The 14214-nt window shown below is 43.1% G+C and overlaps 1 protein-coding gene across 4 annotated transcripts in view; it reads right to left on the reverse strand.

Annotated features, from left to right (window-relative positions):
* Nucleotides 1-2768: 2768 nt before the first annotated feature.
* The window catches only part of IKZF3 (IKAROS family zinc finger 3), a 94655-nt gene continuing 83209 nt past the window's right edge, over nt 2769-14214 (reverse strand). For all 4 annotated transcript variants that reach the window (XM_036268143.1, XM_036268142.1, XM_036268144.1 and 1 more), the window contains one exon: nt 2769-3974. In XM_036268143.1, the coding sequence (XP_036124036.1) occupies nt 3271-3974 (704 nt within the window). In that variant the 3' untranslated portion in view covers nt 2769-3270. The remainder of the gene's footprint in view (nt 3975-14214) is intronic.

The raw sequence follows: 14214 nt of genomic DNA on the forward strand, positions 1-14214 counted from the left end.
TGGGGGGAAATGAAGCCAAGAGACCTACAAGGCTTGTGTCCAGAGACTCTGGCTGAGAAGGTACATGTGCTGCCTGAAGCTGCTACAGGACTTCCCTGTCCGACAGGGAAAGATGTGAGCCCTGACCCCACCCTTTTCTCTGGGCATCTTGATAAAATTCTCCTTCTCCCTCTGCTGATAGCCCCAACAGGGGGATGTGGGGGGCATTAGTCAGTACAAGGAGAGCCTACAGAAGGCAGTGTTAACTTACGTGGTGGTAACCGCTATGTACCACCTGGTTCAACTTTAATACTTAAGAATGTAGAGTTTCCACATATACATTTTCTCTGGACTGGCTGTGCCTCCCCACCCCCCCAGCCCCCCACCCCCGGCTCAGAATGCTACAGTGAAAGTGCAGCCTTTGTAAATCACTCAGAAAACCCATTAGTCCCAGGGGACATGAGGGTCATATCGAAGTATCCCCAGGTAGGTGGGGTGGGCCTTAGTTTCACTACCTTAAGGTGCAAAAGTTGGTGTCTTCAGTGAAAATTTTCCCAGTAATCTGGCGGAAATGCTTGCTTTCCCTAGCTTTCTTTCCTACTAATCCTTGCTTCCAAATTCTCTTTCTTTTGTAACCTGAAGAGCCAACAGGATGAGTGATATTTCAAGAACATAATAAGCAGCACCTTTTCCACAATGGATATAAGGAACCTGGCACAGCTTGGCGTCTAGGATTATGGAAACACAGTGATACAGTGAAGATTACACACCGAAACACATCTAGTCTTTCAGCTGAAATCTCCAACACACTGGGACCGTTGCCATGGAATTTCACAAAATCTTTTTTCCTGAGACAGACGCCATGCTACAAAGAGGGATAAGCCATTTGTGCAGTCTGAGGTGGAACACTTTAATTACACAAATGAGTTTGAGCTTAGTTCATAAACCCTTTAGAAATATCAAGGCCAATACATAAAATGCAAAAATCTACCAGGAATTTAGTTGTTTTTTTTTATCCTCACCTGAGGACATTTTTGCATTTATCTTCAGACAGAGTGGGAGGGAGAGAGGGGGAAAGAGAGAGAGAGAGAAAAACATCGATGTGAGAGACACACATCGAGTGGTTGCCACCTGCACTACCCCAACTGAGGCTGGGGACAAATTGCAACTGAGGTATGTGCCCTTAGCGGGAACCGAACCGGGGACTCTGGTCTACGGGCCAACGCTTTAACCACTGAGCCAAACCGGCCAGGGATAAGATTCTTGGTTCTGGTAATGATGTTCACAAAGCTGACTCTTAATTTGTAAATAGGCTCCATGAAATTGTCCCTGGAAGCAGAATTTATTTTTCCTAACACAAGCTCTTAAAAAGGGAAGGGAAAAAAGGCTTTGGCAAGCAGCTGCAGGGGCCAGTTTGTGTGTACACTTTGGGGAAGATCAAAATACCTTCCTGTTTTTTGTTCCTCTCCACCACCCTCCTCACATTCACAACTCAGTGGTTAAAGGAAAAACTTAACAACAGTACCATTTTCACACCAAAGATATGTGAAACAGATAATTCATATACAGACTATCCTGCTTAATACTTAATGCTGCATGAATGCTTACTTTTTCAAACATTCGTGGGCATTTAATACCCAGCTTTAAAAAATAGGCAGTTACAGGCATCATCACATAAATTTAAAGTTAGAAGAATGTTTAAATCCAACTCTTATTCAACAGTGGAGGAAAGTTAGTTTTAAGAGTTAAGCGATTTACCCAAAGTCCTTCAGCTAATTAAGGGCAAATGTGGAATTAGCAAAAAGGAGTCGTGACCACCATTCCAATGCTAATCTTATAATTATCACAGAGCTTTCTTTGATAGCATGTCTTCCATAATGAAGGATAAAGATGACCAGAACCATCCGCAGAACCAACATCAGATGTCCAGGAATCTCTGTGGCATATAGCAGCTCCAGGTGAGAAAACACCCAACCTGCCTGCTAAGAAGAACCTGCCAGCTCAGGTGCCCCACATCACCCCATGGTGAAGCTCCGCTCTGCTCGAAGCAACACTCCAGGTGTCTATCCCTGAGCCTCTTCTGTTGGGGAGAGGGAGGCGAAGTTATACTTGTTTGATGCTTTGGTTTTTGTTTTGTTTTGAAATTGTTGGCAAGTTTGGTTTGGGTCTGTTCATTAATACTCCATGAAGGAGACCAAGAACTTTTAGGTGTCTGTTTGTTCGTTTTCTTGCCTGGTGGTGCTGCTAAACCATTTTCCTCCTCAGAGCCCAGCTCTGCCCATCTTGATCACAGGAAATGGATGCTGTAGCCCACCGTGGACAACATCCTGGCATTTCCATGACATTCTATATTGAAAACCATTGGTTCTTCTGGTATATAGAATTTCTCCTGTAGATGACTGCTTTAACCCAACACAGCTTTTAATTGGAGACGGGAGGGTAAAGAGTAGAAGCAGATGTATTATCAGATGACTTGTTTTTTGTTTGATTGTTATTGGCTCATGTAATAAGAAATGGATCTGGCCCTGGCCGGTTTGGCTCAGCGGTTAGAGCATCCGCCTGCGGTCCTGAGAGACCCGGGTTCGGTTCCCGCTAAGGGCGCGTACCTCGGTTGCAGTTTGTCCCCGGCCCTGGTCGGTCGTGAGGGTGGCAGCCACTCGATGTGTTCCTTTCACATCGATGTTTCTCTCTCTCTCTGTTCCTCTCTCTCCCTCCCACTCTACCTGAACAAAAAATGGAAAAATGTCCTCGAGTGAGGATAAAAAAAAAAAAAAAAAAAAAGAAATGGATCTGATGCTCCAAGACTGAGTCTTCAGTTTTTTATAAAACTTATCTTATGGCAAGGCCAGTTGGTCAGCTTTTCTTCTGTGTGGATCTGGGCTTGTGACCAAAGGCTTTTGCACCTATGGCTGACATGTCTCAGAAAGTGTTTCATGCACCTCAAAAGATGGGGACTCTTTCTACTGGCAACAAACTGCAAGAAATGCCTGTTCTGTTGCCGCAAAAGACTGCACCAAACACCACTCTGGCTTTTAAATATCAGAATTCAAGTTCCCGATAGGAAATCAAAGGTTTCATGGAAGTAGTAATAATGCATTATCTACAAACAACTTCTGAGTGGAGACGGTGTTTCTCTGGTGGCCATGAAAACACGACCCTTTGGATTCTAAAAGTTATATGGGAAAGAGTTTGGAACTGAGTTTGTTTTGAGAGTAATTTGTTAGGTGGGGGTATCAGTTTTTAAAAACGATGTTGAATGCTCAGGCTCCAATTATCTCTAGGACCAGATGTTCACTTCAGCATGACTCTATGTTCTCCTCTGGCTATGTGAGACGAGAACTCATACCGATCATGGCTTCGATATCCACACATGTTACACTCAAAAGGATCACGAAAGCCGTGGCAACCCATGTGAATAGTGAACATCACATAATCCAGGAAGAGGACTCGACAGTGGTCACACCGATACACATCCATCATCTCTCCTTCTTTGTTGATCACTTTGATGGCATCCCGTGGGCAGATGGGTGGGGGCTTGAAGAGTTCATAAGAGCGGGGGACCTCCTTCAGAAGTGGCATCCCATTGCGGGCCCGAGGGGGGACCATGGGATTTTGCTGGTAGATGTGATTCTGGCGTTCTTCGTGGTTGCTGTCAGTGTCTGTGGAGTCGTGGCCACTATTGTTGGGGGAGAGGGCTCTTTCAGAAGGCAGGCTCTTCTCTGACAGGTGCACATTCTTCTTTTCCAGATCCTGGGGGGCACCATTCGGCATCTCGGCACGGGTGAGGGCTATGGGATACATGCTGCTGATAACTGGAACCATCTCCGAGGTGGGAGCAGGTGGTGTCTGGACTAAGGGGCGCAGGGCCTCAGCACCCAGATAACTGATGGCATTGTTGATGGCTTGGTCCATCATCCGGGTCTGTATTATTTCACTCTCTTTCTCGTACATATAGCTGGGATTATAGTTGACGTCGAAGCAGTGGCGCTTCTCACCTAGAACAAGTGAAAGGGTGAGTTACTAAAGGAAAAACACAAAGGTGGAGCGTTTATAAAATGATTTTCCAGAGTCCTTGAAAAGTGAGAAAGGACAGCCCTGGCCGGTTTGGCTCAGCGGTGAGAGCATCGGCCTGCGGTCCAGAGAGACCCGGGTTTGGTTCCTGCTAAGGGCACATACTTAGGTTGCAGTTTGTCCCCAGCCCTGGTTGGGTCGTGTGGGTGGCAGCCACTCGATGTGTCCCTTTCACGTCGATGTTTCTCTCTCTCTCTCTCCCTCTCTCTCCCTCCCACTCTATCTGAACAAGAAATGAAAAATGTCTTCAGGTAAGGATTAAAAAAAAAAGTGAGAAAGGACATGTTGTCTGCTTAGAACACCGGCCCAGGCAGAATGGTTCCATATGGTGCTGAAGTCTCCAGGGACAGGGGTTGACAGCACATGCTTGGGCAGTCAAAATAAATCAGGTTAGCAGGCAAAAGGGGGGGGGGGGGCAGAGATATCATTAAGTCGAAGCTACAGTGTGAGTTGTTTCCGCTATTCATATCAGAGGGGAACTCTAGAGGAAGCGAAGCAGAACACGAGGACAGGGTTTAGGGGGTCCCTGTGCAGGAGCATGGTTGTGCCTGCACTTCTGTGCTGGAACTATTTAAGACCCAGTCAATTCCCAAACTCTTATTTTGCTTGTTATTTTCTGCTGGTAATCCTAGGGAACCAGGGGGATGAAAGTATTGCCAAAAGCGGGGATGACGGGTGACTGGTCTGCAGCTTTTAAAATAGCTACCAGGGTAGAATAATAGCCCCAGAAACTCCCCACTCCCTACACTTGCCACTCCTCAAACACAGCAGTAGCCATACTGAGATTTAAGTAAAAGAGCCCCAAATGTAGAAAGTTTTAGAAAAGCTTTCTTGATAAAAGATCATGATCTTTATCTCTTTCATAAAGTGTGTGATATTTTTGCTTGGAAAAAAAATGTATCACTGATACATGCATGATGATTAGGACCTATCTCACACTTAACTGAAAAATTTATTTGTGGTCACCCTTTCCTATTTCTTATGTCAAACTGCTGAGAAATTTTGAAAACAGAGTTTAGCCACCTTCAGGGCGTGTGGGTGTTGTGTGTTAGAAAACCGAGGCTCTCTGGCCACAGGGAAGGCAGGAGCAGGGTCTGCAGCCATGGCAGATGTGCTCAGTGGTGAGTGGCTGGCTGAAAGAAGAGAAAGCGGGGAAGAGTGTCAAGAGCTGGAAGGGGGCCTAAGGTTATTGCTAATGTTTTTTCGTTCCATAGATGATGAATTCTGGAGAGATTTGCTGAACCATATTCCCGCTTCCTAGGCATGTTGTGATTCCAAAATGTGTCAGCACCATTCAGTAAAGGGTTTATTAATAAAAAAGAAACATAAAAAAGCCCCAAAAGGAATGGAAGAACCAGTTTCTTTTCTTGAGGTCTCTTCAACCTATTGGGAAAGAAATAGAACCCATACAGATGGAACTGGAGAAAAAGAAATGTTAAAAGTTGTGAAAGGGATGTGCCCTATGGAGGCTTTGATTTTATTCTAAGTGCCGTGTTTGAGGCATTTAAGCTGGAGAGCCATATGTCTTCTGTAAAACGAGTTATAAGACGAGGGCAAGGTGGTTTGGTACATAGTGTTTATTTGAGTGTTAAGTGAATGCAAAAATTTCAGGAATACTGGGGGAAGTAAAATAATTCTTGGAAAACCTAAATTTTGAGAAGAATCTGGAAATGGTAGGATTTAGATTCTCAGAGAGGTAGACGAGTCATCCTAATTGAGGGAGGAGCATGAATGAAGGCAGAGAAGTGGGACTGGGGCAGGGAAGATGGAGAGTCCAGCTCTAGCTAATATCAAGAAGTATGAAATAAAGTATTTCTCAAACTTTACTTATTCCTTCACATTCTGCAGGGCGGTGTGCTGGTTGACAGCATGAGTGCTAGAGTCACATGGACTGGGTCTGATGCTGGCTTATTGGTTACTAGTTGCATGACCTTAACCTGGCAAGTTACTTAACCTGTCTATGGCTTCGAGTCCTCCTGTAAAATGGGGATAATAATTGTATCTACCTCACAGGGTCACTGGCAAGCACTTAGAACAAACAGTACCTGGCACATAGAAAGCACTTGGTAAACATCAGGATTTTTTGTTTTGTTTGAATCAGTTTCCTTCCTTCCTTTTAAAAATAAATCTGTTTGTTTGTTTTTATTGATTTTAGAGAGAGAGGAAGGGAGAGGGAGAGAGACATAGAAACATCTATGAGAAAGAACATCGATTGGCCGCCTCCTGCATGCCCTACACTGGGGATTTGGTCCACAACCTGGGCATGGGCCCTGCTCAGGAATCAAACAGGCGGTGCATGGGTCGATGCTCAACCACTGAGCCACACCAGCCGGGCAAAATAACTCTGTTTTTTAAGGAAACTTTATGTCATTAACATAAATGGAAAAGCAGAATCACCTGCCACAAATAGACAGTAATTATGAAAAATAAAGATGATGAAACAGAGTAATCGATTCAATTTTTTTTTTTTTTAATCCTCACCGGAGGACATTTTTCCATTTTTTGCTCAGGTAGAGTGGGAGGGAGAGAGAGGAACAGAGAGAGAGAGAAACATAGATGTGAAAGGGACACATCAAGTGGCTGCCACCCGCACAACCGACCAGGGCCGGGGACAAACTGCAACCGAGGTACGCGCCCCCAGCAGGAACCGAACCCGGGTCTCTCAGGACCGCAGGCCGACGCTCTAACCGCTGAGCCAAACCGGCCAGGGCCGATTCAATTTTTATCAGATTCTACTGTGAGTACTTGAGACACAGATCCCCAGTCTTTGTTCAAAACAGAGATCACCAAGTATGAGATGAGCGTCAACAACTAGCATCAAAATAAGTTTTACTTTCTCCTTGATATAATCAGGGAGATGGAAAGAAAACTAAAAAGAAAATAATTTTCTTGCCACATGGATCAAGGTTTTTAAATGCCCTGTGGGTCTCCTGGTACTTTGTAGCTCACATTTTGGGAGATATTGAAAAAAGATAACACATGGTGAGACCATATGATGGGCATTTTAAATGGTCAACCACATGGTTTGGATTTGAACAAACAGCACACCACTACATGTCCTTGAGCAAGGGAAGCTTGTGGTCAAAATATTATTTTCAGGATATTTGTAACAGCAATGTGTAAGATGAACCAGAACAGTGAAAAACTGGAGCCAAAAAGACCAGCTAAAAGACTTCATGTGCTCTGGCTGTTATGGCTCAGTGGTTAAGAGCGTTGGCCCATGGACCAAAGAGTCGCGGGTTTAATTCTGGTCAAGGGCACCTACCTTGGTTGCAGTTTGTCCCTGGCCCTGGTCAGGGTCATGCGGGAGGCAACCAGTTGATGTGTCTCTCTCGCATCAATGTTTATCTCTCTCCCTCCCTCTCCCTCCCTCCCTCCCTCTCATTCTATATGAAGATAAATAGAAAAATGTCCTCAGGTGAGGATTAAAATAAAAAAGATTTCACGTAATTGGATGGATTTGTCTTGTATCTCGACTACCTTAAGGCCAACCTGATAGTTTCTGGACAAATACTTGACAGAAAAAATATGCAAAGAAAAATACCCTGCCTTGGCAACTCAATAATAAGCAACAGAAAAGCGGACATTTGCCAAAGTGATCCATGGTTCTTTCTTATTTTCAGCTTCCAGATTGGGTGCATCTTTGATCAAGGCTGTTTGGAAGAATGAGACTGAGAACAGGAAAGCCAGCTAAGGTCACAAATGTTCGTTCCCCTGAGAGTGACACAGAAACGATGAACTTTGGTTTCTTAGCTTTTTCAAAGTTATTGATGATTTTCCAGTGTGGCTAGCTCTATTCAACTCCCCAAATACCAGAATCTTTTATCTTTTCACCCAACAGAGTCTCCAGAAAGTTTCCGGGGTGGGGCAGGTATATATAACACAAACTCTGCTTTTATCCTTTCTCCCAAGAGTTGGCTTTACTTAATTAGGCCTACAATTTCACAACCTATACCACCTGCAGCACATGTCAGAAAACAGCTGAGTGCTCAAGTTGTAAGACGCAAAACATTAAGAGGAAAATGAAGCCCTGGATGAGTGGAAATAGGTGACTGAGTTCTGCGGTTAACACAGACCATTGTTCATTGTAAAGAAGATGGGAGAGCCTCAGATCTTCACGTGCACACACCCTGCAGCCATCAGATCCCCTCATCTCTGAGTTACGGTAACTTGAGTCGTGCAGATGATTATCAGTCACCTGTAGACTCGATGACTCAATGTGTATGAAACTCAGGAGGGGTAAGCTACAGTAATTGAAAAGCCAACAGCTCACGTTTCTTTAGTAACACACTCATAAGAAAGGTTAGTCAAACCACAACAGTGTAACTGCTCCCAAACCTGCACGGAGCCTCTAGTCCAGCTTCTAGTCAAAATCATACCACACCTTTGAATGACTAATGATAGCAGCTTCAGGCTGAATTAGAGGTTTTTCTTCCATTGAAAATACAAATGGCAACAGCAAGTTGTAAGTTTAGAAACCAAGGTTGCCTGGTTGGGCCATTCCCTACCTGTGATTCTTTTTAAAGTTGTCAATCCCTACTATTTAGGTTTTGGTAACTCTACTAAGCAACCACCTATCTTGAGTTGCTGCAATACGGCCAGGGCACATGATTGTTGGCTTCTAGGTGCCAACTTTAAAGTACAGAATCACAGCCTAGAGCTAAAAAGGACCTCTGAACATGTGGATTCAGTCCTCTGCCTTTGGGGTCGAGGGACAAGATCCACCACCCTAATCTGTTACTTCTGGTCTTTATACTTCACAGAACCTAGCACTGTGCCTCATGTATAATACTAATAAGAATAGCTACTATTTATTGAGCCACTACTATATATCCCATGCTGTCCTAGGTACTTGCATATGGTGTCATTTTACCTAAGATGAATTATCATCTCTTAGATGAAGAACCTAAAGTGCAAATAGGTTGATAAGATTGCTGAGGTTGCTCAGTTGGTAAATGGAGAATAGGATGCAATCCAAGTATGCATTTGAGCATTAACTGCTGTTTCCTGGCTACTACCTTGCCCATGGCAGCACAATCCACCACTGGCAGTGACTTCAGGAAAAAGCAACTGTGCTTTGTTCCATAAGGACCAGCACCATGCATTCAAGAAATATCTATTATGCCCTGGCCGGTTTGGCTCAGCGGTTGGAGTGTCGGCCTGCGGTACAGAGAGGCCCGGGTTCGGTTCCCGCTAAGGGCACGCACCTCGGTTGCAGTTTGTCCCCGGCCCTGGTTGGTCGTGCGGGTGGCAGCCACTTGATGTGTCCCTTCACATCGATGTTTCTCTCTCTCTCTCTTCCTCTCTCTCCCTCCTGCTCTATCTGAACAAAAAAATGTCCTCGGGTGAGGATTAAAAAAAAAAGAAATATCTATTATGCCTGGCATATGTAAGCATTTGATAAGTGACAGATCTCTTATAAGTACCATCATCATTATCATCATCATCATCATCACACCTTGTTAGGTGCTTTGAGGAATACAAACATAATTGCAATCTAATAGAAGATGCAGCATGTACACAAACTCATTACAAATCAGTATCCTTAATACTATGTAGTGAGACCAAGTATAGAGTAGCCAAGAGAGTGAAGAGAGAAAAATATAGACCACTTCTCAAATATGCCACATGTACCATGGGACACTTATCCATCTATTCTTTTCTTTGAAGTCTCCTTGTAATCTGAGGTGGTGGCAGTGATGGTGGTGGAGACGGTCATATACTTCACAAAAAGCAGGCTGCCAAACTTGCTGTGAGCCAGAGGGAGAAGAGAGGCAAAAGCTCAGGAGAGTGGGGGAACATGGGACACACACACCTCAAAGGGCAGATGCGAGGGTAGGCATTGCAGACAGAGGGCACGCGAATAATGATTACGTGGAAGTAGAAAATAATTGCAAAGAAGTGGGAGTACACTGTGGCTGAATTAAAGGAGTAATTGGCCAAAATATTAATATTAGAAAGGCAGACTGGAGACAGAGGTAGAAGGCTCAGACTGCCTGGTGGTTTTAATTTTATTCCAATGGGAAGCCATTGAAAGGTTTGTTGTTTTTTGGGGGGGGGGGGGGGGATGATCTGAACATTATAAAAATACCACAATTCCAATACTACTATCATGATGGTGTGAAACATTCAGGTTTACTTTGTGTTTAATTTCTTTGAGTCACTTGAATGTATTCGCTGTTACCTTCATACAATTTCCCATGTGTATTACCACTTACTGCAAGCACATATCCAAAAATAAAAAATAAAAAAATTTAAAAAGACAGGTAAGTAGGTTAAATGGAATATCTGATGATGATTATGGCTCTGATCTCAATCTAAACGACACTGAAGTGACTAACACTTCTTCCAGGAGGAGGAAAGCAGAGGGGAGCCACAGAACAAGAAGCAGGAAGGAGAGTGAGCAGAGAGAGCTGTGGGGGTGGCGGTGAGGAAAACTGAGCTGGAGACCACATTTTTTTTTTATGCTGCAGAAGCCTTTGTCCTCTGTGAGACACAGTGAAATGCTATTTGGATGTTGTTTGTCCTGATGGAGTAACCAGCAGAAGATACTTTTTTTCCTCAAGAAAACACCACTGGGGTGGGGGTGGGGGGATGAAGAGGTTAAAAGGGCCAACTATATGGCGATGGAAGGAGACTAGACTTTGGGTGGTGAGCACACAATGCAATATACAGATGATATATTATAAAACTGTACACTTGCCCTGGCCAGTTTTGCTCAGTGGTTTGAGTGTCAGCTCATGGACTAATGGGTTGTGGCTTTGATGCATGTACCTAAGTTGCAGGTTTGATCCCCAGCCCCAGTCGGGGTCGTGTGGGAGGCAACCAATTGATGTGTCTCTCACACATCAATGTTTCTCTCTCTCTCTCTCCCCCTCCTTTCTACTCTATCTAAAAATAAATGGAAAAATATCCTTGAGTGAGGATTAACTAAAACAAAACAAAACTGTACACTTGTAACTCATATAATGTATTAACCAATGTCACCCCAATAAATTTAATTTCATAATAAAAAATGAAAACACAGCCCTGAGGGAGAACGACTGGTCTTCTTCTGAGCTTTTCTTCCACGGGCTGTCAATGACGGGGCTCATCCCTGTCCAAAGCCCCCATGTCGTACACAACATGCACTGCTCTGGGTGACCTCCCTTAGACTGCAGCACTTCTCAGCCCTGCTCTGTCACCTACTGGCCCTGTCTCTCCATTTCTTGTATCCCCTTTCCCTCCTTGGTTAAAGAACTTCACTGGGTGGTTCCTAATATCCCTTCAAGCTCTAAAATGCTGTGACTTTTTAATGCATATAAGATTATGGATTTTAGCCTTTTGGGAAGAGATGGGAGAAGATACTTTGTACTCTTAGAAACAGGTATTAAAACTGCTTCCTGTCACTCTGTTAACCAAAGCGGACAATTTCTCTTTAGTTACTTCACAGGGAGAATGGATGGTGTTTGTTGAAGTGTCAAAACCTCACTCATATGTTTACCGCAGGTGAGTGAGATCTTTTTTCATGTTTGTTTAGACATGAAAACTTCCTTTAATAAAGTAACATAAAAAAAATAAGGAGATGCTATGGTAACCACTTTGGTCTGAATAACACATCTGTTTTTGGAAAAAGAATGAAAATCAGAAAAAGCAATATGCAGAAATGTAGTCATTTTCCTCCTCCCTCCAGAGAGAAATCTGGCCTCTATTTTGAGCCAAGTATTTGAAGATGGCCTACTTAGAAGTATAGTCCAACAGGAGAATAAGATTCAGAGAAAGGACAACCCCTAAAAGGGTTGGGCACTAAAACTAAGGTCTTCTTATTGATTTTTTTCTCTTTTTTTAGAGAGAGAAGGGAGAGATAGAAACATCAATGTGAGAGATACATTGATCAGCTGCCTCCTGCACACCCACACTGGGAATCGAGCCCACAACCCAGGCATGGGAATTGAACTGGGACCTCTCAATCCAATGAGCCACACAGTCTAGACAGTCTTCTTGTCCTTTGAAAAGAACAACTAAAATTTTGATGATGGAAAGATGCTGATTTCTAATAAATGTGTGTTCATTAGAGAGAAAGTGATACAAACTTTCTTGGAGAATTAAGGAACAATGATTTTATTTTTTCTCCTACTTGGGCAATTTAATTGTACTCTTACTCTTCAACAGAGGTGTGTGTGTGTGTGTGTGTGTGTGTCCCTCCTTCCTCAGTTCGATTCTAATGGATGAGAAATGTTACCTACTGGTAATTATCTCTAACTTGCTGGGAAAGTATCAGGCTGACCTGATGGTATAATTTCACCTTTACCCTCACAGTTCAAGAGGTCAGGGAAGCCAAGGTTGGTCTGAGTGCTGTGCAGCTGTCAGCAAGGATTAAAGGGAGTGACTCATTCTTCCTTCACACTTCACCCATTGCCATTTCCCTGGCAGCAGATCTTTTCAGAAAATGGTACCTTGGAAAGGAAATATAGGAAAGAGAAGAGGGGTGGGGGAGGGAAACACTATCCCCATATATTTTATATCACTTCATATCACACTGTCATAATGTTCCTTCCCCTGCCCCCCTTGATATTAATATTTTCCACCAAAAAGATTGATTCAAAAGGCTGATTCAGTTAAATGACTCAAGAGCTCTACTTATTTTTAAAAATATCTCTAAAAACAAAGGTTCAAGGTATAAGCTAATGCTGGAAGATTAGAACGATGCTCAGGAACAGGAATATCATGTATGTGGCAGGAACTCTATAACCATTTCATGATGAAAGAATGGATGAAAGAGAGAATGAACAAGTAGTGATGCCCTAAGTCAGATAGATGACTGTTGAGCTAACACAGCAGTTTTATAGAATCTTAGATTCATCTTACTAAAAGAAACCCCTAATATATATGATATGGTTCCTAACATAAACACCATTATCTGTACAACCTTGAGAAAAGAGTTATCTGAAATGACACAAATGGGGTTGATAAACACAAAGGTACTCATAACTGCTTCCTTTTCTAACCCATCTCAAAGACTTGTAGAATGATAGAGCTGGGAGGGACCTTTCTGATCACTTCATCACCTATTCAGTCTCCTCATTTCACAGATGGGTAAACAGAGGCCCAGAAAGGTTACGTGATTTGTCTAAACACACACACTGTTAAGAAATGACTGAGCTAGAATCATAACCTGGGTCTTTTGGCTTCTAATCCAGGGTTCTTCCTATTGCACTATACCACAATTTACAAAAAAAAAAAAAAATTCCCCCAGTTACTTGGGGCCCTGAAATTGCTACCTCAGTGCAAATTGAGAGCTAACTCTACTTGGTTTCCTGATTCCATACAGAGAGAAAGTGATGGTTCAGAAGATGAAAGAAAGATCAGCATCTCTCATGAGTCTGGAAATGGGGGCATGAAAATCCTCTGGTCACAATGATAACGAACAAATGGAACATGAATCCCTGATGCAATGAGCAAAGTGGCATGGACTTGGACATACGAAATGTGTGGTTTTATTTTATTTTTAAAATTTTATTTTTTTTAATCCTCACTGGAGGACATTTTGTCATTTTTTGTTCAGATAGAGTGTGAGGGAGAGAGAAGAAGAGAGAGAAACATCGATGTGAAAGGGACACATTGAGTGGCTGCCACCCGCATGACCCAAGCAGGGCCGGGAACAAACTGCAACTGAGGTACATGTCCCTAGTGGGAACCGAACCTGGGTCTCTCTGGACCGCAGGTCGACTCTCTAACTGCTGAGCCAAACCAGCCAGGGCACAAAACGTGTGTTTTTAAATCCATGAAAATACCAAGCAACCTTTATTATATTAAGTAGGGCTTTAGCTCAACAATAGATGTGGGGCAGCTATAAGAAATAGGTACCTTCTCTCATATTTTAGTTCTCTTAGATCAAAATGTATTGACCATAACTGGATTGAAATTAAGTCACTTTATATTTTTTTCTTGCCATTTTCCCCCCATGTCCCTCCTACATCAGCTGCAGCATTTCTGGAGTCAAACTTTCCCCAAATTAAATTATACTCATGGCATAGAATAACAATCCAAGCTTTCTTTTGAACTTGTCAGAACTTCTTCACACAAGCAAAGCTCAAAAGAGATATAAGCAACATCTTAAGATAATGTCTTGGAATCACAATTAGTCTACTGTGCCTAACTCCATATGGAAGCTCCCTGACATCT

The sequence above is a fragment of the Molossus molossus genome, unplaced genomic scaffold, assembly GCF_014108415.1.
Source record: "Molossus molossus isolate mMolMol1 unplaced genomic scaffold, mMolMol1.p scaffold_m16_p_19, whole genome shotgun sequence".
In the NCBI taxonomy this organism is placed as follows: Eukaryota; Metazoa; Chordata; class Mammalia; order Chiroptera; family Molossidae; genus Molossus; species Molossus molossus.